This window comes from Camelina sativa, chromosome 6, assembly GCF_000633955.1.
Source record: "Camelina sativa cultivar DH55 chromosome 6, Cs, whole genome shotgun sequence".
Classification (NCBI taxonomy): domain Eukaryota; kingdom Viridiplantae; phylum Streptophyta; class Magnoliopsida; order Brassicales; family Brassicaceae; genus Camelina; species Camelina sativa.
This window is the reverse complement of record NC_025690.1, coordinates 5,430,748-5,454,593: the sequence shown is the minus strand read 5'-3', so window position 1 is coordinate 5,454,593 and position 23,846 is coordinate 5,430,748. Positions and strand designations below refer to the sequence as shown.

Below are 23,846 nucleotides of genomic sequence, written 5' to 3'. Positions count from 1 at the left end.
CTTCTAGACCTTTGATGTAGATGAGGATGTCGTCGAAGTACACAACCACGAAGACGCCAGTGAAAGGTCTGAGAGCATGATTCATTAAACGCATGAAGGTGCTAGGAGCATTGGTGAGACCAAACGGTATGACTAGCCATTCGTAGAGCCCTTGCTTGGTCTTGAAAGCTGTTTTCCATTCATCTCCTTCCTTCATTCTGATCTGATGATACCCACTCTTCAAATCGATCTTTGAGAAGAATGTTGACCCACATAGCTCGTCCAGCATGTCATCTAATCTCGGGATCAGATGTCTGTACTTCACTATGATATTGTTAATAGCTCTGCAGTCAACACACATCCTCCATGAACCATCTTTCTTTGGTACGAGCAAGACTGGTACTGCGCATGGACTGAGGCTCTCTCTGATGTGTCCCTTGTTCATCAACTCTTCTACTTGTTTCTGCAGCTCTTTAGTCTCTACAGGATTGGTTCTGTAAGCTGGTCTGTTCGGTAGAGCTGAACCTGGTACCAAATCGATCTGATGCTCTATCCCACGTATTGGAGGCAAGCCTGGAGGTATCTCTTCTGGAAATACATCCTTGTACTCCTCTATAATCTCTATCATCTCGCGTGGAAGCTCTTCTGCTGGCTTGGTACTAGCGAGTGTCTCTTTGTAGACAAACATGAATGTGGTCATCTCTGGGTCAAATAGCTTATTGAACTCGCTGTGATTGATGTACAGGCTGTGAGACACTTTCTCTGTATCCTTGCGGTTCATGTGAAGCTGATCCTTGTAGATCTCGCTGGGTGTAAGTGGTAGAAGAGTGACCTTGCGTCCTTTGAACTCAAATGACTGCCTGTTGGTGTAGCCATCATGAAACACTCTTCTGTCAAACTGCCATGGTCTTCCCAAAAGAATATGACTGGACTTCATCGGAATCACATCACAAAGCAGCTCATCTTCATACTTCCCAATTGTGAGTTTCACTACCACTTGCTGCGAAACTGTTAAAGCTCCTTTGTTATTCAACCACTGTAGCTGATAAGGTCTTGGATGTGAAGTGGTCTTGAGATTAAGCTTCTGTACCATCTCTTCACTAGCAGCATTAGTACAGCTACCACCATCAACGATCAAGGTGCAGACCTTGTCTTGAACCATACACCGGGTGTGGAAGAGATTCTCACGCTGCCCTCGATCATCTGGATGAGTCTGAACACTTAAAGCTCTGCGTGCTACTAACATCTCTCCCATGACTGCTGGTTCACCTTCTTCACCTAAATCAGACTCTGGTTCACTCTCTGAACTGTCTACAGGCACAATCTCTCCTCCTTCTTGAAGAAGAAACATCTTCTTGTTAGGACAGTCTCTGGAATAATGCCCCATCCCTTGGCATTTGAAACACCTGATATGACTTGTAGAGGTGCTACTCTTGGGCTTGAAATCGATCTTAACTTCCTCTTTGACTGTGGCTGTCGCGGGTTTGCTGTCCTTGGTGAAGGCGGGTTTACTGAACTCTCTTGGCTTGGGAATGTTAGGCGTAAACGTTGACCTCACTCCCTTTCCCTTTATCTGTGATTCAATTAGCTCTGCCTTATGTACCATTTCTTGCACATCTTCATAGTTCTGCAGCTCTATCTTGTCTTGAATCTCTCTGTTCAAACCTCCAAGAAACCTAGACATAACCATGTCTTCACTTTCTCTCAGATCAGCCCTGATCATAAGCGTTTCCAGCTCCTGATAGTAGTCTCTTACAGACTTAGTGCCTTGAGTGAGATGCCTCAGCTTATTAAGAATCTCTCTCTGGTAGTGTGTAGGCACAAACTTCTTTCTCATCTGCGTGACTAACTGTTCCCATGTAGTGATAGCAGGCTCTCTCTGTCGATGTCTAGTGAGTCCCAACTGCTCCCACCACAACAAAGCATAGCCATTGAATTCAGATATGGCTATCTTCACCTTGTTCAACTCATAGGTACCTTGAACTTGAAAGTTCGACTCCATCTTCCTTTCCCAGTCTAGATAAGTCTCTGGATCATTGGTACCATGGAACGAAGGATACTGAATCTTGAGATGATTCAGCTGCTGCCTCAAAGGATCATAATCCCTGCCGTGATCTCTGTTTCTGTTTCTCCTCATTGTCTCTTGGCTATGATCTGAGGCTTCCTCTTCTGAATACTCTCTATCTGTATCAAAGTATATTCGATGCCCAGCTACGTGTTCATCTCGTCGTGGGCGTGTAGGATCTCTACCAGTTCTTTGATGCTCACTTTCTGTGCTTTGAGTGTTTCTTCTCTGATTAAAACAAGTCTCTCTTCCCCCAGTAGGTGTCTTAGCTGTTCTGATCCGTGTATGTTTGGAAGAAGCTCCCACGTGTGCCTTTTCTTTAGCTAAGCGGAGAGCCTCATTAGGACTAGGCGGTTCTGAAGAACTCTGATCTGAAGCGCTAGTTGCTTGAGCTATGTCTTTGATCTGCTTCTCAAACTTGTTACTGAGCTGCTCCATCTGTTGCTGGAACTGAGTAGACATTGTCTTGTTTGCTTCTGTTATTTGCTTAGCCATGGCTTGGTTCAAAGCTTCCATAGATTCTGGAGAAAGCTCCATTGTACCTGCAAAATAAAGAAGAAAACTCGAAGTAAAACGTTCCTTGAGTGAAAGAACAAAATAGACTCTAAGACTCGTAATCTAGACACAAACGAACAACAACAAAAAACAAATCCTAAAACTAAACAAGACTCACAACGAAAGCTAAAACAGCAGAGACTAACACAACAAAGAATTAAACAAATGAACAAAATCAAAACAACACAAAACGAGATTAGGGTTTAGAATCGCTCAGCCTTTGGCACAGAGTTGGCTCTGATACCACTTAATACGAACTCCCTAGGATGAAACTCTGATGGAGGCTGATGACAGGTAAGAGGCGACGTGAATTGATGGTGATGATGCACAAGTGGATTGCGAGTGACGGCAGGTGATGTTCGAGAGAGAAAAGCAATGATTCGATGGTGAGAAGTGTTAGATGGTTATATGGATTCGAAAATAAAGTGAAGAGTTTCTTAATCACAAAGTGTTTAGAAACTCGGAATCATGAACGCATTCACGAGTTCGGATTGAGAGAAGAAAGATTCAACAATACTTGTTACATAAAACTTCTTCGCTACCAAACAAGGAGGCGTCGCTTTTGGGTTTTATAATCAACCCTAAGGCTCGACACTCCAAACAACAGGAAGTTCAAAATAAAACAACAAGGCGTTGAAAGGAAATAAGAAAACAACGAAGCGTCTAGGTGATCTGTAGTAGTACAGAAGTCACTTGTATTAGTACATTATTCCCCATTGGTAATGACTTCTAGATAACTCGACGTAGTGATCCATTTGCCTCATTAAAAACCATACCGAGAAAACCCATTGGGACAAAACTCAGCTATGGGAAAAAGAGTACAAACTTCACACCTAAGTTATCTAGTTATCATTACCGGGTGAAGTCTTCAGGGTGGATATGTTGAAGACTTGGATCCTCGGTAGATTGAATGACCCGTCAGCTATGAGTGCATGAGCTTCCTTGGCCATCTCCTTAGCTCTTGAACGAGTGATCCTTCCCACGATCTCCGGTTTCTCTGCAGCTTTTGTCTCCTTGCTGGCCACGATCATATCAGGTTTGGTCAAGCGAATAAAATGGCGGACTCTCTGATGTACCACATCTACATAATTGGACCTCAGAAAAAAGCACGGACGAGAAGACTTAGCTATTTGAGGATTTCCCAGAGTGTTGGTCGGCGCATGACGCGTTTGATGAATACAACGGTGGGAGGTGCATGGAGTGTATCTACTTTTACTTTTCCAGAGACATAATGTACTTATCTTAAGTTATGTATTTAAGGTTGTTTGTTTTGGGAACTATGATGCTGAATTTCTGAATGTTTTCGTATTTACCATAAGTTAATCATGAGTGTGTTTAATACTTATCGTAATTTCACGTATCCACATGGTTAGTTATGTTTGGATACATGGTCACAACCAATTGGTATCATAAGTTAATCATTCGTGTGTGTAATATTAGTTCATGTATCCACATTGTCAGATTTGGTTGGATACATGGTCAAAAACCGATTAGTATCATAAGTTAATCATCCATGTTGTTGTTAACATGTATCCAACCATATTACACCATGTGGATACATGCTCCACCACATGGTTGAACACATCTTTCCTCTTTTCCCCTATTTCTAAAGATGTGTCATTTAACCACATGGTCAGATGTTGTTGGATACCAATTTCGATACCAAAATTGATTCAATTTCGATACCAAATCAAACCGAAATCAAACAAAGCTGATCAAATGTGTAACTGAACCAAACCAGACTGAATAATCCAATATTTGATTATAGATTATCATACGTTAAACATATTATATTAAATAAATAATTACATGTTAACAACACGACATTTTTAAAGATGTGTCATGAATCCAACAGTTGCGACTTTGTCTTGTATTAGTTGTTTTTGTTAACATGTATCCAACCATATCTGACCATGTGGATTAATGACACATCTTTACAAATGATAGTTATTACACACAAAGATGAATAACCTATGATACCAATTTAGTGTGTCCACCTTTGCATAACCAATGCATCCGAAAATCCGAAGGTGCTCTACACTTGGTTCCTTGTTACAGAACAATTCATATGGTGTTCTGTCTTTCACGGCTCTTGCAGCTATTCGATTAAGTAGATAAGTCGAGTGTCTCACTGCTTCTCCCCATAGATGATTGGGAACACCTATATGCTTCATAATGCTCCTGGTCACATCCGATTAGTATCATAAGTTAATCATCCATTTTGTTGTTAACAAGTATCCTACCATGGTACACCATGTGAATACATGGTCGAAACTAATTTGTATCATAAGTTAATTTTCCCCATCACATGGTTGAACACATCTTTTTCCTTTCCCCCTATTTGTAAAGATGTGTCATTTAACCACATGGTCAGATATTGTTGGATACATATCGATACAGAAACTGTCATGTTAACATGGATACAAACCTTGTTTCATATTGTACAGATGTGTAATGTATCCACTATGGTCAGATATGGTTGGATACATATTCACAACCAATAGGTTATATTCCATGGACACTGAGCGTTGGATGTCGGGCTGTTTAGTGGGCCCAACTGCTGAGACAAAAAGGTGTCGTTTGGTTAGCCTAGAGTCATTGTAACTAGAAGTTGTCGTTTAGTTTGAGTACTTTCATTGTACTGTTTGGTGTTCTGTACATTCATTGTGTCGTTTCGATAATAGGGTTCTGTTCATCTTCGTCTTCAATCTTTTCATCTATAAATATCGTCTCATTCTATCATGTTAGAAGCAGTTTCTATATCTTTAACATCCACCTTCTTACACTGATTAAGGCAATATTTTGCTTCTCTTATAATTTTTTAGTTCTCCTTTATTTAACTTCACATCTTGCTTTAACCTAAGTTGGATTGTGCTGTTCTCATTTTCAGAAACAAGATATGGCCGGTGAAAGTTCCAGCAGACGTCGGACCTTCAATTGTGAGTGGGAAGACATGGACGGCCCTAATCCCGGAAAACGACCAAAACTCATTTCAGACTTCGAGTGGGAATAGGAAGCACTTGAGACAATTTCGGAGGCTTTTAGTAAGACTAGAGCAGTGGTTGAGGCGAAGACAAAAGATCGGTTCAAAGCAATCCTAAATATGCTGCATGAACATATGAAGAAGAAGGAGGAGGCAACCGCACTCCAGCATCAAGTTGACTTAATATACGCTCAAATCTCCCAGGTTAATCAAATTTTGGGTCAAGAACTAGTCGATTTCGAGGCAGAGCACAAGAGATTAGAGGAGACCCGAGAGGTGGCGGCGGTCGATGCCGAGTAGTGCAAAGTTCCTCATCCGATTGACTGGTGTAAACTGCATGTTTCTTTTCCCGATGTCTAGTACTGTTTAAAGCCTGGATTCTTAATGTTATAACATAACCACATGGTCAGACCCCTATGGATACCTTTAGTAGTTATGTACTTATTTTCTACTTTGCAACGGCTGCTACCTATTGTCTGGTTTAACTTTCATTTTTTCTTCTATATATGCAATATTTCCAAAACTCTATGAATCGATACATAATGTGGTTCAACTAGTTTTGAATAGTTGAAACCTATAACTTAATACATAATGCAGAAAATGGATGGCTAGAACAATATTGAATGTTCAAATGACTGAGTTTGTGCCCTAACCACTTCAAACATACACACACATGGATCTCCACGCAACGAACCTTATATATAGTCTAACGATACTACCTCACAGGATATCCACGCAACGTTAACTTCTGGATACCCACATTTGATCTTTTTGGCAAGAATCAGGGTATCCACTCAAGTATGACGTCTGGACTTAAGAAAGAACCTTATATATAGTCTGACGATACTACCTCACATGATATCCACGCAACGTTAACGACTGGATACCCACATTTGATCTTTTTGGATATCCATTTCTTCTTTTCAAAACTAATTCAAATATCTAACAAAGGCATTGCACATCTTCGACCTGATCTAATGACACAATTATAGAATTCCAAAATATTCATAAAATCCATAAAATCCAAAGTTACTCATAAATTCCAAAATATTCAAAAATTCATAAAATCCAAAATATTCATAAACACTATCATCGAGTATTTAATTTTTCAATTACCCCTTAAACAAAATAGTTAGATTATCCCTCCGACGGTGATCGGGTACAAAAACCCCACAAAAAATTATCACCTATGCCATGAGGATATCCACAAGCCTACAATCTTATGGATACCCAAACATGGATACGTCATTCCAATGACCCCGACAAACATTACTAACCGTAACAAACTTAAAAATGGTTGCTTAGGTGTATCCACAATACACCACAACACACAAAAAAACAAACTTAAGAGAATCCACACTACACCACACCTCGACTAGCTCGGTTGGATACATCATGGCAACGGGTTCGTACAACTAGCTCGGTTGTGCCCACTTTGCTTGCATCTCCCACACCTATTCACTTTCCCTTTCGCCGCACCATTTTTCTGCGAAGTTAAACAACGTAAAACATCATCACACCTAACACAAAATAATCAATACTATCATCTATGAAACTTATACAAACATCAACTTACTGGAAATTCTCCAATAGACGGGATCCTTGACTCCTTTGGACGTCCTGATGGCCTTCGAGCCTTTGGAGGGTATAACACACGGTGCTGAATTTCGAATGGTATTTCAACATCACTAATCTCGGGATTTATTACACCTTCATAAGTAGATCTCCAACACTCTGTCTTATAAAAATCCCCAACCAACGAACCATATGGTATCCCCTGTGTATCTGCTGCCAACAATGCGTGTCCAAATGGGATTTTAACTCGATCATACTGTTTGCACGAACACTGTTTCATATCAAGTAACACATGGTGTTTTCCGTTTAGCAACCCAACAACTTCATAACTCCAGCTTGAAATATTCGCGACTCTGCTCCCACTAACTGCCACCAAGTTTTTCTGCATCTGTTTGTCAACCTCCGGGGTAGTTAATCCTTGATGTTTAGCAGTTTTCTTCCGCCTCGCACTAAACCACCGTGTCAACATAGCACGAATGAACTTCAGTAGTTCAACAATGTGTGACGATCGACCCTTACCCAAAGCTTTGTTCAATGACTCCGCAATGTTTGACGTCATCAAATTATAACGATTTCCTTGGAAATATGCCCTGCTCCAGTGGCCTGCACCTATTTTATCCAAGTAAGTTGCACAATTGCTGTTCTTTGCCTTTATTTGCCTATATGTCTCCTCAAAGGCTGTTACCTTATAGGCAAATGCCGCTTTTGTCACCAGTTTTGCAAGACCTTTGTTATGAAACCGGGCATTCACATTCCTAGCAAGATGAACAATGCAAGCTCCATGGTGTGCCAACGGATAAACTTTCTTCTTAGCCGTGTAGATTGACCCGGCTCTATCAGAAATAATTGTCAAGGATTTGCTGTCCGCAATAATTCTCTCTAACTTCTCAAAGAACCATGTCCAAGCATCATCATTCTCACTGTCTACTACTGCGAAAGCCAGCGGGAATACCTGGAAATTAGCATCATGCCCACTAGTTGTAAGCAGCACTCCATTATACTTCCCGTTCAGATGAGTACCATCCACAACAATAACACGCCTCAACCTCTGGAAACCTTCAATTGATGCCCGAATGCCAAAAACATATACAAAAACCTTTCACTACAATCTTCTAAGACTTCAGTTTTTAAATCAGTAATTGTCCCTGGATTAGCTTCTTTTAAGACATGCAAATATGCAGGAAGATCTTCGAAAGACTCATCATCCGAACCAAACATTCCATCCAAAGCCTTCCCCTTCGCCCTCTAACACTTGTTGTATGATGCCCCCACCCTAAGATCTCAAGAACCATTTGCTGCAGATCCAATGGGCCTAGTCCTTTACTCGGATCACAGTACTTCGACTTGAAAACAGCAACAATTACCCTAGAGGTTGCTTTCTTCAAATAGTTTCTCCTCGTCTCTATGGGGCAAGTGTGTTCAAGATCTGCTTTCCTAATCTCATAGTATCCTGACTCCTTCATTTCACTTGCTAGAACCCTCCACTCACAACTCTCCCCAGTACAGCTCACTACAAACGAATCCTTTTTCGTTGTTGTTTGCTTAAAATGAAATTTGTTCTTAATAGCATATATCACTAGCGGAATCTGGCAATCCTCTTTGTTTGCAAACAACTTCCCTTTACAAAGTTCTTTACCATCATCCTCAAAATCTAGATCTGGGATCTCTTCCCTCTCAAACTCTGTGTCGTCAAACAGAGGAGGGATGTCGAACTCCTCATCATCAATATCTTCTAGCTTTATACTGTCCACGGCGGAGCCATTACTCTGTCCACAACCATTTGACCACGTGGCCGACGCAGCATGTTCACCGTCTATAGATCTCAGACCCATATTTGCTTCTTCAGGTCTCACATCAAAACTTGTCTTCTCTTTCTCTTCTTCTTTTAAAGGAGTAGCCCCATTTACTAACACCGTATGGTCAAAGCATGAAAATGTATTACATATAACCTCAGCAACATTAACTCGACCAAACTGATCTCCAATGAAATTCCCCCAAAACTCCTTATCATAGTCCCTTTGCCACCTCATCTTCTTCTTCCTCTTCAACATCTTCATAACTATCTGCAACTACATACCCTTCTGAATCACTCCTCTTCTCCTCAGCCTCTACATCCCCTCCGTTAAGCCTATCGCACCTCAATTTATGCGACTCCAGCCATGAAATCATCATCAACTTGAGTAGTCTCAATAACTATTGTCTTCGAACCGGCAGTACATGCTTCTCCCAAAATAAGTTCTTCATTTGCACTATTACTAAGACCAGATGGCGAACCACAGCTCTGCTTTTTATGACTTCCCTCTTTCGAGTCTATCAAACCCTCATGATTAGCTCTTTTCCTAACATCTTCAAACGTAACAAATAGATTCAACCCTCGGTTCAGACGCAACATCCCTATATAGTACTCCAGCCCAACATTAGTAGTCACAACAACTGGGGGCGTCCTCACCCTCGTTGTCAATTGCATAAATGTAGGGATGCAGTAGCAAAGTGTCGCCTTCTTCTCCACCAAACCGAATTCAGCCACCACCGAATCTTCCAATTCAACTAAACTCGCCGACGCCGTCAAAGGAACTACACGCGACAAAAGCTTGTTATTCACTTCAAACCCCCAAACGCCATCCCTCGAGCAACTCCAAAGGCCGGAAATCATGACACAGTAAGAAGGGAAATTATCCTGCATTACGTTTCATAAAACCCGATTACTCAGTCATCCACAAATAACAAGTTACATAAATCGGTAAAAACCCTATCCACATGAATGTCAAACACATACCTGCGCAGCCATGTCTCCCAAAACCCTACAGCAGCTTCACGTTTCTCATCCACAACCTGTCTCACTTTATTGTAACTCATAAAACATCCAACCTGTCACCCAAAAAGGGAACTGAAACTACTATTATTTTCAGCCATCGGATCTAAACAAACAGTTACGATCGGACGGTTCCAATAACAAATCGGAATACAACTTAGTTTTGATTGTTTCCTGCATAAGTTGGATGAAGACATTAAAACTCGGGACAGTTTGGGGAAGAGTAATTGACACTTAAGCCAATAACTTGAAAAAAAGTATAGCAATAGTTAGAAGTAGGTCTAAGTGCAATAACATTGAGAGAAAGTAGGTGTAAGTGCCAATGACCCTAAACTATATAACCGTAGTACCTAATTTAGCATGGAGAGTAATTAACGAGAAGCACCATCGACCCTATACGCCACACACTAGATAGTAGCTTTTGGCTACAAAACAAGAAGATGGGCCCAACAGCTGAGGACTATTCCATATTCTTTTCTCCATGATAATTGCTAAAGATAATTCTATCAATATTGTTTATGAAATTTAGAAAAAAAAACAAATATAAAAATTGACTAGATCTTGCATTTATATTTGGAGTAACTCTTCGAAATACCACATTCTAAAATATCACAATTAATGATTTTTTAAAAAATATTACAAAAGTTTTACTTCAAAAAAGAATAGCATAAACACAACTGATTTTCAAAGAAAAATAATTTTCTAAAAAAAGAGTATGAATTTGTTACCTAACTTAATTTACATAAACTGTACAACTAGCTTGGTAGATCTCTATGTATCAAACTCTACATAACCATGCAAATAATAGAGTGGAAAACAGAGAAGAGAGAAAATAACAAAGTACTACGTTAGGGGGAAACTTTTTATTTTTTCACATTACTATCATACGCAAAATTATGAAGAATGCTTTTACTAGCTTAGTAGGTAGATAAAGACTGTTTTTACTAGGTTGGTAATTAGCAGATAAATACTGCTTTTATTCTTGTTTTCATTTATTTAAATAGGAAAGAAGTACACAAAGAGCATGATGGAAAAGTGGTAGATAGGCTCGTATCTTAGGAAGACCAATCCTCCAATTATTAACACAAAAACACTTGGCAAAAAAAAAAACGCAAAGAGTGCTATCCGGTTATCTTGTCTTGTTTGAGGCTATCCGGCTCGGCTAATCGGTTGCAAAAGGCAGACCATAACTTGGGAAGTAGTTGGTGTTAGAGAACTCTTCAAATTCAACCTCTATCTTCAATGTATCATTCACTAGAAGACCTTTAGAAGTATTCTTAAGATCAGCAAACGGTACAAACTTCTGGAATCCCCAACTGTTTTCTTGATCCGACCAGCTTTCAACTGTCGATAAGATAGTTACAATTGGGTGGTTAAATTCTAATGGACAATATTAACAGAATAAGTAGCATTAGTCACACTACTGTCTCTAATTAATTTACCTTTCTTCTCCACATCTTTTGAATCTTTCTGATCTATAATTCGTAGCTTAGCTTTTAGGTAAATCTTTTCATACCGCTTAACACCAACCGCATAAACATATAACGACAATGAGTTACCCTGTCCTTCCCCATCGCCACTTGGATACACTGTCAAAGCCCTAAGAGTTATACATAGGAACATAGTAAATAGTTATAAATTTTTTTATTAAATCATATATACTTAAGATCACTTAATTATAACTTATGAGGAACTCACCAGCTTCTTTCTCCGATAATGAAAATGTCAGATACATAGAGATATTTCCTTAGTGAGTAGAAGTTTGGTATCGTCCATTCAAGAAGGCGGTTATGCAAATTGTTAGTGAAGGAGAACACTTCCCATTTGTTAAAAACTTCAGTGACAAATACGTCGACACCGAATATAACACTGTCACCGTCAAAAAGCCAACCAGCAGCGGGATTGGCCACGTCAACGTAGGGTCTAACATTACCGTATCCCCAAGATGGGTTGAATAGAAAAAAGCGCTTTGCATCCGTCTCTGTGTACCAGACATAAGTTTGAGATGGTGTGTTTTAAATGAAAGGCATTTGGAATTATGTAAAAATCATCAACGATTTTTTTAATTTTTAGAAGTTATAAATTTTGTAAAAAAGAATATGTAAACTCATTTTTGTAATAAAATGGCCGTTTATGTTTTAAATCTAGAGGATGCAATGAAATTTTGATTAATAAACTAGTGCTTATAAGAAAGCAAATGTTATATGTGATATACCTTGATATGTGAAGTACTTGTCCTGTTTTCGGTTATAAATGAAGAATTTGACTTCTGCGTAAACTTCTTTGGGAGAGTTAAGGAGTGTTGAATTGTCTATTTGGACGTACATCGAAACATAACCAGCTGGAGCACCATCCTTAACGTTTCCTTTAGGATAGACAATAAATGTCCTGTTTGAAAATGAATATTTATACTCTTACTATCAAATGTGTCTTTGCAACTTGAATGCGGTAAGCCGTAAAAGGAAAGAAGACTTACCAGTTGTATCCACCGGATTGAAAAGGACGGGATTCATACTTCTCGGCATTTGGAGAAGTGGCGAGTTTTGTGAAAGATTCGATTTTGAGACAATACGTAGACGGTGGACTAACTCTCCACAATTCTCTCCTGTCATAGAGTTTACCGGAGGTGACTGGGCTATCGATAACGGAAATGGATGATGTTGTTGTTGAAGGTTGTGTTGTTACAAGTTTCATGCATTGGAACGCAAAGAAACAAAAAAAGAAGCAAACCAAGAATATTGCTCCATAATTTGTTTTTCTCTTCTCCTCTTGAAACATGTTTTCTTCTTTTTTTATCATCAACCCCTTTTCAAACATATTTAGTTAAGTGAGTGTGTAAGTGTGACGGTAGCCATTTATAATCAAACGATTGGAATAAGGAATGATGTTTCTTTTGGCTTTTTCATTAATTTGTTGCAAACTTTTATTTTTACCAAAACAAGAAAATTTTGTGGAGGAGAAATGTACGTACAAATTGTGATATGGGTTTATTTGGATTGTTGCGAAAATTATCATGTCGGTATAAGTTGGATTGCTACTAGATAAGATTTTATGAACTATAGACCAGATTTCTCAACACGTGTTTAAACAAAATGTAAATAAAGTATAGGAGTAGTACCAAATTTAGCATGAAGACGAATTAACGAGAAGGACCGTAAATTTTAGCCAAAAAATGGAGCCAACCGCTGAAGACTATAATAAGTCGATCATACCCTTAAAATTAATCAATCATAATTAAGCATATACAACTCATAATGTAAGTCAAGTTTTCGCAGGAGAGCAAACGTTCGAGTCTACTAATAGCGAAAATGTGTTTAAGTTTAACTTCTTTTTAAGATCCGACTAGGTTAGATCCGCACTACGCCGCAGTGTACTTTTTATAACTATTTTAGATATATTGAATTACTGAAAATATAATTTTTAAAAAAATAGATTAACTGTAAAAACTATAGTTTATACAATAATAAGATAGAAAATACATTAATATAATAAACATAGAGAAATCTCAAATTTAAGATGAGTTATAAATATTTACATTTAAATCGGATTGACTTAAATAAACTAACTAACCCTAATATATGTTCTGTTTTATTTTTTCAAAAAAATTGTGGGACAGATATATTATTAATATAGTATGAATTTATGATGTAACTTTTTTGTAGTTTATACAAATTTAATCACATAATTGTTATATAGTGTTTTACAATGGTTAATATAAAAATTACTTTAATCACTTTTTTATTGTTATATAAAATTATTATCAAGCACAATTTATTACAATGGTTTAGCAATCTTAAACTGCAATCTCAAAAACACACCTTCCAAAAACTTAATTGCAGATAAAACAAAACAAAAGCAACTATGCCATGAATATGAGCTCACATATTCAATTCACAGTTTAGTTCATAAAATAACTCAGTAATAGATATAAAGCAAACACCATTGAGCTAAATCCTATAGTTCCATTTCCATACCAATTTGGACAATGTTCACAAGCCATAACTTGTTTACATTATAAAGCTTCCAACTTTAATCATAATCTTCAATCACCTAACAAAGAAATAATCCGAAAGTGTCAAATTTCTCTTCTACCCTTGAATCATGGCGAATACAGAATTCATAACGAGATTCAATTGGAAAAACTCAAAATTTCTCTTCTACCCAAAACTACGAATACAAAGATAAATCAGAAAAAAAAAAAAAAAAAAAACTCATCAAAAAGTCTTAGATTCAAAGAGAACAGCACATTTTATTTTCCACATGATCCACAGTCTCGGCTTTTGCTTAACTCGATAGAATTCAAATAAAACAAATAGAAAGAGGCAGCTGCTAGAAGGGGGAATTTTTTTATTTAGATTTATTAGACCATCTACATCTCATCGTTCTCTCAAAATAATACATTTTAATTGTTTTCTTTTAATATTATTATATATTTAAATAATAAATTTGGAAAAATAAAATAAAAAACCTATTAGAAACTGACACATGTCCTCTTTGTCCAGAGAATCGATTCTTACGGTTCTAAAAGAAGAAACGCTTCTCAATTTTTATCATTCTTATTATTATATTTTATTTTTAAATTAATAGTACTCTTAAAAGAAACTACCATTGGCCATGCTCTTATGTCTTTTAAAAAAAAAACATTATTTGAGAAGATATACGACTTGAAAAAATATATGTTAGTATTGATTTTTAAAAATTGGGTTGTGAATATTTTTTAATTTGGGTTAAAAATATTATTTGGAAGAAAAAATTCCTTAACCAACACGCAAAAGAAAATGAAAATTTTAGAGTAAGTCTATCTTATTTTATTAAACGTATATGATTTTGAGCCATTGCTTTAGAAATATTTCTCTCATAAATCGGTAAATCAGGGAAAGCGATGAAGATGTTCATATGATTTGGCTGTACATTAGGCTGCTAATTGTTAAACGACGTTGTATCACTTTATTTAATTTATTTGGGCCATAATGAATATCAAAGCCCAGTAGGAAGGGCTGCCTTGATCGTTCGACATGTGTGGAACATAATTCCATTTTTATTGGCCGTATATGATGAGTTATATTAATGTTATAATTTGATAGGGTAGAGTTTTTTTTCTGATGTGTCAGTCTCTGCTTCAACATTGAAGCTGAGTTGTCAAGCTCTGGAGAGAAACACTCCATCTTTTATTGTATTGATTTCTCTCATACATCGGTAAATCAGGGAAAACGATGAAGTTGTTTATATGATTTGGTTGTATGTTAGGCTGCTAGCTGTTAAACGACGTTGTATCACTTTATTTAATTTATTTGGGCCATAATGAATATCAAAGCCCAGTAGGAAGGGCTGCCTTGATCGTTCGACATGTGTGGAACATAATTCCATTTTTATTGGCCGTATATGATGAGTTATATTAATGTTATAATTTGATAGGGTAGAGTTTTTTTTCTGATGTGTCAGTCTCTGCTTCAACATTGAAGCTGAGTTGTCAAGCTCTGGAGAGAAACACTCCATCTTTTATTGTATTGATTTCTCTCATACATCGGTAAATCAGGGAAAACGATGAAGTTGTTTATATGATTTGGTTGTATGTTAGGCTGCTAGCTGTTAAACGACGTTGTATCACTTTATTTAATTTATTTGGGCCATAATGAATATCAAAGCCCAGTAGGAAGGGCTGCCTTGATCGTTCGACATGTGTGGAACATAATTCCATTTTTATTGGCCGTATATGATGAGTTATATTAATGTTATAATTTGATAGGGTAGAGTTTTTTCTGATGTGTCAGTCTCTGCTTCAACATTGGAGCTGAGTTGTCAAGCTCTGGAGAGAAACACTCCATCTTTTATTTTATTGATTTCTCTCATAAATCGGTAAATCAGGGAAAGCGATGAAGATGTTTATATGATTTGGTTGTATGTTAGGCTGCTAACTGTTAAACGACGTTGTATCACTTTAATTAATTTATTTGGGCCATAATGAATATCAAAGCCCAGTCGGAAGGACTGTCTTGATCGTTCGACATGTGTGGAACATAATTCAATTTTTATTGGTCGTATATGATGAGTTGTATTAATGTTATAATTTGATAGGGTAGAATTTTTTCTGATGTGTCAGTCTCTGCTTCAACATTGAAGCTGAGGTGTCAAGCTCTGAAGAGAAACACTCCATCTTTTATCGTATTGATTTCTCTCATAAATCGGTAAATCAGGGAAAGCGATGAAGATGTTCATATGATTTGGTTGTATGTTAGGCTGCTAACTGTTAAACGACGTTGTATCACTTTATTTAATTTATTTGGGCCATAATGAATACAAAGCCCAGTAGGAAGGGCTGCCTTGATCGTTCGACATGTGTGGAACATAATTCAATTTTTATTGGCTGTATCTGATGAGTTGTATTAATGTTATAATTTGATAGGGTAGAGTTTTTTTTCTGATGTGTCAGTCTCGGCTTCAACATTGAAGCTGAGGTGTCAAGCTCTGGAGAGAAACACTCCATCTTTTATTTTATTGATTGCCACCTCAAGAATCAACTATTAAGAATTTAAGATCTTATTATATAAAGTTGGGTTTTAAAGTTAGTCATTAACAAGATTTCGATATGTGTCAAGTTATCAATATGAGATTTTGACATATGTAAATATTTAATAGGAAGGATTTGATTACAACAAAAAGAAAATATTTTGTTTTACCAAATATTAATAAAGTAAAATTATAATTCTAAAAAATTTCAGAATTTAGAAAAAAACAAAGTTTTTTAAAATAATTATAAGGAGATTATATCTAGATATATTTCATAAAATTTGAAATTATAATATTATTTACTTATTTTTAATTTTAGTGATTAATTATTAAAAAATAGAAAAAAGGATTAAAGAAAATATATTTTTAATTATTAATTCTAAATTTTGTACTCACTTCTATATAATCAAAAATCGCCTCATATTTAAATAATTTATTCAAAAACATTGCTTTCAACTTTGTTTAATAGGGAATATATTTTAATGGGAATGTAAATTTTTCTTATTTTCTTAAGCCAAAATTTTCTACTACTTTCTCATTTTTCCATTGGTAATAGGTAAGATTAATATGTTGACCAAAAAAAAGATTAATATATGAGTCTTCTTTTTCTAATACTGTATTTTAAAATTTGTTGTAGTATTTTTAGATTGTTTTAATTTATATTTTAATCTTTGAATGATTTGGGATTCATATATTAACATGCTTATAATTTTCTATTGTTTCTTTAATTATGCCAAATTAATTTTCTTTCAATTTCTAAAACTTGATTGGTTGGTCATAAACTCTTCTTTTTTTTTGCAAACATAATTGTTATCATTATTCATTCAATCCCAAAGGGGGATAACGAATAGAAGCTCATCAACCTAATGAATTGATAAAATAGGCTAATCAAACACAAGCGTACAACAAACATAGATAGATAGATTGGAAAAAAAAATCCTTCTTGATAGATCCATAGGAGCTCAAAGACTCTGCCACCCTGGTTTGCGGAAATATTTAAAAGAATTGATTTAGCCACATACGTCACTAAAATGCACTTATTTTTTCAGTCAAGGGTCTTGAGAGAACTTCATGATGGGTGACCTTTCTGGAAGTGATTGTCAAAATTTTGCGAGTGAGGACAAAACACAAGAAAATATCATTTGTTGATTTGTAAGGTCGGTAATCAAGTTTTTAAAGACTTCTAGACGTAGCAACCCGGCCATCGAATATGGGTTGGTCCACAAGCTGGGAATAGATGTAGGGCCCACTTGGGAAGGTGGGCCCATGGATTGAGAGTAGACATGGGCTCACTAAACAATGTGGCGGTTGAAGCGTTACAGAGACAGAGACTACATCATGGTGTGTCAAAGACACTTCCACGAATATATTGAGAAATTTAGCATTAGTTACATCAAAATATTTTATGACTATTGAAAAAAGTTTTGACGTTTATTGGTCGTCGGAGCAAGCTATTTTGTGATAGCAAAAAGACGTGAACATTTTCTCTCTACACAGGATGAGGGCAGAGCCGAGGGTCTCTCTATGGTGGAGAAGGTTGGACACAAGTTTATCTACCCAACAGAGGAAGATGGAGGAGGTTGGACGTAAGGTTATCTCTCCAAGGGAGGAAGACGGAGCCAAGGTTCTCTCCATGATGTTGGAAGTTGGACGCAAGGTTCTCTCCATAAGGGATGAGGGCGAAGCCGAGATTTTTTTCATGGCGGTCATACATTATTGTGATGATACATCATTGATTAGTATATTATGTTATCTATAAACACATTAAGCCAACTATTTTACTTTCACTTTGGCATAGTTACTATCACAAATACATTGGGAAATTTACATTAGTTACTATCAAAAGATTTTTTTTGTGAAGTTAGAAAATTGTTTTTACTTTCATTGGTTGTCGGAACAAGCCATTTTGAGATAGCAAAAAGACGTGAACATATTTTATCCACATAGGAGGAGGGCAGAGCCGAGGTTCTCCCTATGGTAGAGAAGGTTGGACACAAAGTTATCTCCGCAAGGAAAGAAGGTGGAGGAGATTGGACGCAAGGTTATCTCTCCAAGGGAGAAAGGCGGAGCCAAAGTTCTCTCCATGGTGGAGGAGGTTGGACGCAAGGTGCTCTCCATAATGGGATGAAGGCGGAGCCGATGTTTTCTCCATAGTGGTCATACATTATTGTGATGATACATCATTGATTAGTATATTATGTAATATATTTTTTATTCAAAATGTATTTTGAGCCAACAATTTTAGTAATTGAAAAACTATGCAGAAGTGAAAGTAATATATTTGGCTTAATGTGTTTATACAGACAGTTTATAGATGGTGATAAAGAATATTTTTGTAACATACAAGAGTACATTTAGGTATAAAAAATATACTTTTAATAGTAACATACATAAAAGATTTGTAAATGGATATAAATCAGTGTATTATAACAAAAATAAAATTTATATATAACATACAACAAATTTTAATAAATTTAATTTTATTTATAAAACTTTAAACCTGCACATCGGGCGGGTCCTCATCTAGTACAATATATATCTAGCTTTTGTTGACTTAGAATAACTTTGGTTTTATTTGTAATTGAAATCCGGTTTACTTCGGTAGGTTTTTTGGGGTTACTTGGTTTGGTCATTTTCAGTAAGACATTTTATTTTCACCTGTCAACTTTGGACTATCATTTCTCATCCAAATGTAGTTCAATTTTGACATATGAATACACTATGTTATAGTGCTCACTGCAATGAGTTCATTGCTCTCGTATATTATTTTTATTTATGATTACAAAATATATTAGTTACATAATATATTTTTAAAGATATTTTTTGCATATCTTGTGTTTTAGAGAGTATTTACAAATATCTAGATATATTTTATATATCCATTAAAATAAATTTGAATTGATTTTTATTAATTTCACATATCATATATATTAATTAATTTTCTATTATAAAAGCTATAATGAATACTTTACTATCTTTTTTTTTTTTTGATAAACCCTATTGGCTGAGCCGGTCAGTCTCGGTAGAAACGCACCGAAGTGCTTCACAGTGGACTTCTCCCTGAAGGGCCACCACACTGTCTGTCCCGAGTTTGGAATGCTTTCCGACTAGTGCCAGGGGGTAATTAGGCCGCCTGCATTTCTGATTACCAAGTAAACCAATTGGGCCAATGCCCAACTGACAGACTTCCCACACAACCATGATTTTTGTTTCCAGGGTGGATCGAACCTGGGTTAGTTCCTTCCAACCTTTCCCCAATTCTTCCTTACCACTGGACCACAGCTGTGCAGGCATACTTTACTATCTTAAAAGGGAATTCTCAAAAATGCCTCTTTTGGTGAGCTTATTTTTAAAAATACTCTTTGGACGCGTCCATTTTTAAGAGTACCTTTTTTTGGTTGAAAAGAACAATTTTACCCTTAATGTACTAAACCTAATTATTGGATGTCCTTCTCTTCGTTGTCGTTTTCTCCTTCTTATTCGATCGGCGATTTTCGATCTACTTGTTCGCGGCAATCTCTGCTTCCCTTCCATCCTTATCTTCGTCCATCTACGTCCGATCTTACACTCTTTGTAAGGTTTTTGGTTAAGATTTTGTTTTTCAGATTAGTTTGGTTTGGTCATTTCGAGTGAAAGACTTTTTCAGTCGCCAGCAGTCAACTTTGGACTGTCATTTCTCATACAAATTCTGTTCAATTTTAACATATGAATACACTATATTATAGTACTCACGACGATGAATCCATTGCTCTCATAAATCTGGTTGTTCTGTCAACATAATTTGCTAAAAAATTATCCCAAAAAGTAGTCCAGTAATCATGTCAAAAATGAGTTAGCTCACATTCTAACAATAATGTTCATAGAGACGTCCTCATTTTCTTCTTGAACATCATTGTAGTTTCCAAACATACAATTTTTATGAGTTTTAGATAAATAATTATGTATAGTTATATATATATATATATATATAAATCAATTTGTTCAGTAATCATGAAAAGTTAAAGATTCTCGCTCGATGTTGATCGATATATATATGTATATTTCCTGACAGTTATATATTAATGCACTTTATATTTTTTTTAAGCGCAGTTATTACTCATACTCATGTTATAAGAGTTTCTAATCAGACGTTATTATCAATATGTAATTAGTATGAATAAATTAAATTGCTGAAGGTTGAATGGAAAAGATGAGAAGAAGAAGCAGCAGAGTGTAAAAGGAATAAGAAGACGTGGTCGTGAGGACGAGTCAAAGACAATGAGATATGTCAACCAAAGAAAAGAGGTGAATGGGCCTATTATGTGATTAAGGCCCAGATCGTGTAAGTGTTTTTGTGTTGGGAAAACTAACAGAAAAAGAGGTTGTTTTGCCCTGGAGATTAAAATTGCTGCCCGTATGTAAGAGTGTAAGACAAATGTGTTACTTAGTCTCCTTCATTACAAAATCATTGTATAAATTAAAATCCACTTTCTGAATTCTGAGATACAAATGTCATATCAATGATAAAGAAGTTGGAAACAAAAGACTTCGTTGTTCATTGCGAAGAGATACATGAGATTATGAGAACATATAGAAAGATTTGGACTAGTTGAAGCAAATTGTTATAATAGAAGAAAACTAAAAGGATCTAACTGATGGTGGAGATCTTGATGAAACAGAACTTCCTCTTCCACAACCTTTCTCGTTTCTCAAACTCAAAGCTTCCATAAACCTCTCGTTCCACCTCGAGCTTTTCCCTGAATTATTAATGGTCTTCTTGTTACAAACATGATCTGTCGGAAACCGGTGTTTCAAACAGAACTTGACTCCACAATCTTTGCAAGTAAGGTTGTTCGCAAAAGTCAGAACCTCTCTGCAACGTTTTACAGGACACGTTTGTTTCTTTTTCTTGTTCGGATCACAATCTCCGGATCTTTCGTGTTTCTCAAGCAAAGATTTGATCCCTTCTACATCAAAACCAGTTGTTTCAATAGCTATAGAACACGTTTCACAGATGGAAACTGTTCTGCTCCCGTGATCGGATTTAGGACAGTTATGGGACTTGTATGATCGATGGTCCAAACAAAACACCTTCACATACAAAGATTTTGAATCAAGAAACATTCAATTGTGAGAAAAGATTGAAAGATTCTGAGAAAAAATATGTTTACCAATTTGCAGCCGTCGCAAGTAAAAGGGAGGAAATCGAGTAATTTGCAATCAGGGTTTTGGCAATGCTCTCCAAGATCAGGAAACGCTTCTGTTCCTCCTGCCATAGCTTCTTCGTATGTTCTTTTTCTTCTTCTTCAATTTCTTGTGTTCTTGATTATGTTTAAATAGAGAGAGGTCTGACTTGAAGACGAAGCCAGCGTCCAAGTTGGATTCTTCCTTCGGGAAGGTTCGGCTGTCAATTTTAAGTTTTCTTTATTTGGATTTTTCTTTATTTTTTTATTTGAAGCGGAAATTATAATTTCCTTTAGACGTAACGCGGTTTTAGAAGTTTGTAGGCCCATTTAATTCATAATTCTTTGTTCTTTTTTATTGTTTACAAAATTTTTACAAACGACCGAGCCAATTTGGAAGAAAATTGTTTACATAATTTTTTGTTCTTATCTTCTTAATTTAATCATAGTACTTTATTATTTTTATCTTATTTAAAAGCATAGTTTTAAAAATAGTTGAGTAATAGTGGACGGTAACTTTCTAATTAAAAGGTTTAAATATTTTTTATTTTTTTATTTTCTTTTGTCATAATAGTTTATATTATATAATATATAAAAAGTTTTCTCTCTCTCAAATCTTTCAAAGAGAAAAAGCTCTGTTTATACTATCTGGCGTTTCTTCTCGTCAGTCATTTTGTCTTCGGCTAGGTCCGGTTTTGTCTTTCTCGTCTAAGTGCGAGATGTACTTAGCTTTTGTGGCTATCTTTTTAGTTTTTTTCTTCTTTTTCTTCTCCTTTTGCGGATTTTATTAAACCTCTTATCGAAGAGGCAAAAACTGAGAAGGGGATACAGAGTTTCTGGATCTTCTGATTACTCGATCTCATTCTTAAGGAGAGTAAATCCTCATACCATATATCGGTGGCCGTACTATCGGCTTTGGATGATGGTTTCTCATTCGGTATGTGAATCGTGATGAGTGGAATTCGTGGTTGGTGAAGAACAAATTAGGAGAGCAAAGTTTTGCGACAAATTTGGCAATCTCATATTCTCGCTTGTTCTGGAGTTAATGGATCTGAAAAATTTTGGACCTCTGTTTCTTCATACTCAGAAGAAAACTGCAAAAGGTTTTGGTGAACTTCGGAGTAAGATGCTGAAATCTTCTGGAATTTTGTGGCGAAAAAGATGATTTTCTCACCGGAAATCTTTTCAGATTCGATTAGTTTTTCAGCTCCAGTGGATAGACGGCGTTGACTGTTGAGTCGTCGTTTTCCACCACACCCTTGCATTTTAACATGTATCTACCACCTGACCCATCCCAGACCTAGTTTCCTGTTGTGTTGTATCATTTATATAGGTTTACGTTTGGGCTTTATATTTGGGTTATTGGACTCTGAAAATTCACATTGTATCTCTCTTGTAATATGCTCATGTTGGGTTAATCAATGAAAATGGATAGCCGACAAAAAAAATATAATATAATAGATTTATCTTGTAAAATTTCATTTGTAAACTTTTCTCCTCCGAGATTATTTTCTAATTTAATGTTTAATTAACAAAAAAAATATATATAATATATATTTTCTTTTGCCATACATGTGATTAGTTTTCTAACTACCAAATAAATAGAAACAAAAGTATCCTTGATTGAATAGGGCCAATAGTATTCAATCAGGATTTTCTTTTACTTCCAGTTATTAAATTTTATTCTTTGGAATACTTTTTATTTAATTCAAAATTTCAATTGTTTTACTATTAAGATAATCATATTTTATTATAAAATATAAAATATAAAAAATAAAACAGATATTCATTTCCATTACAGTGGTGCTAAATGGATACCATCTAAAAGGTTAAATATTTTCGTGGAGAAAACAAATATTTGGTGCATTAATTTTAAAATGGAAAAATACTTGGTGTTAGTCAATTAGGTTGAGAAAAAATATTATGAAGACGACACAAGCATAATTACGAAAAACGCTCGGCTAAAACATCATTTCTCGGGAAAAAAGCATTAAAACACTTCTAAACTAATATATAGAGGATGATTGAGAAATTTAGAAAAGGAAAAGATAAAATAACAAAATAAACATATAATAAAATTAAATAAGCAAAACAAACAAAAATAAATAAGAAAAATAATTGTGAAATTCATTAACTTGCATCAATTCTTTATTCTACAAAAAAAAAAAAAAAAAAAAAAAAAAAAAAAAAAAAAAAAAAAAAAAAAAT

General features: G+C 35.8%; 3 protein-coding genes across 3 annotated transcripts; all 3 read right to left on the bottom strand.

Moving 5' to 3' along the window:
• Positions 6,976-9,214, bottom strand: LOC104698715. The gene is made up of 3 exons (XM_010414122.1): positions 8,374-9,214; positions 7,159-8,213; positions 6,976-7,068 (listed from the first exon to the last, which is right to left on the bottom strand). The coding sequence occupies exons 1-3, from the start codon at positions 9,212-9,214 to the stop codon at positions 6,976-6,978; spliced, it is 1,989 nt and encodes a 662-aa protein (XP_010412424.1).
• Positions 10,923-12,833, bottom strand: LOC104790469 (probable inactive serine/threonine-protein kinase fnkC). The gene is made up of 5 exons (XM_010516228.2): positions 12,446-12,833; positions 12,185-12,357; positions 11,668-11,950; positions 11,412-11,569; positions 10,923-11,313 (listed from the first exon to the last, which is right to left on the bottom strand). Exons 1-5 carry the CDS (start codon positions 12,784-12,786, stop codon positions 11,132-11,134), a joined length of 1,137 nt encoding a protein of 378 aa, XP_010514530.1. The 5' UTR covers positions 12,787-12,833; the 3' UTR covers positions 10,923-11,131.
• Positions 20,909-21,773, bottom strand: LOC104790468 (zinc finger AN1 domain-containing stress-associated protein 12-like). Its single transcript, XM_010516226.2, has 2 exons — positions 21,627-21,773; positions 20,909-21,546 (listed from the first exon to the last, which is right to left on the bottom strand). The coding sequence occupies exons 1-2, from the start codon at positions 21,729-21,731 to the stop codon at positions 21,094-21,096; spliced, it is 558 nt and encodes a 185-aa protein (XP_010514528.1). The 5' UTR covers positions 21,732-21,773; the 3' UTR covers positions 20,909-21,093.

What these genes read in the sequence shown, in the direction of transcription:
- LOC104698715 (XM_010414122.1), bottom strand. Translation starts at nt 9,214, where the DNA reads ATGAAGATGTTGAAGAGGAAGAAGAAGATGAGGTGGCAAAGGGACTAT. An exon ending in GGGAAGGCTTTGGATGGAAT is followed by an intron (nt 8,214 to 8,373) that starts GTTTGGTTCGGA and finishes CATCAATTGAAG; the next exon opens with GTTTCCAGAGGTTGAGGCGT. An exon ending in CGTCTATTGGAGAATTTCCA is followed by an intron (nt 7,069 to 7,158) that starts GTAAGTTGATGT and finishes TTAACTTCGCAG; the next exon opens with AAAAATGGTGCGGCGAAAGG.
- LOC104790469 (XM_010516228.2), bottom strand. Translation starts at nt 12,786, where the DNA reads ATGTTTGAAAAGGGGTTGATGATAAAAAAAGAAGAAAACATGTTTCAA. An exon ending in CAATCCGGTGGATACAACTG is followed by an intron (nt 12,358 to 12,445) that starts GTAAGTCTTCTT and finishes ATTTTCAAACAG; the next exon opens with GACATTTATTGTCTATCCTA. An exon ending in CAAGTACTTCACATATCAAG is followed by an intron (nt 11,951 to 12,184) that starts GTATATCACATA and finishes TCTGGTACACAG; the next exon opens with AGACGGATGCAAAGCGCTTT.
- LOC104790468 (XM_010516226.2), bottom strand. Translation starts at nt 21,731, where the DNA reads ATGGCAGGAGGAACAGAAGCGTTTCCTGATCTTGGAGAGCATTGCCAA. An exon ending in CTTGCGACGGCTGCAAATTG is followed by an intron (nt 21,547 to 21,626) that starts GTAAACATATTT and finishes TTGTATGTGAAG; the next exon opens with GTGTTTTGTTTGGACCATCG.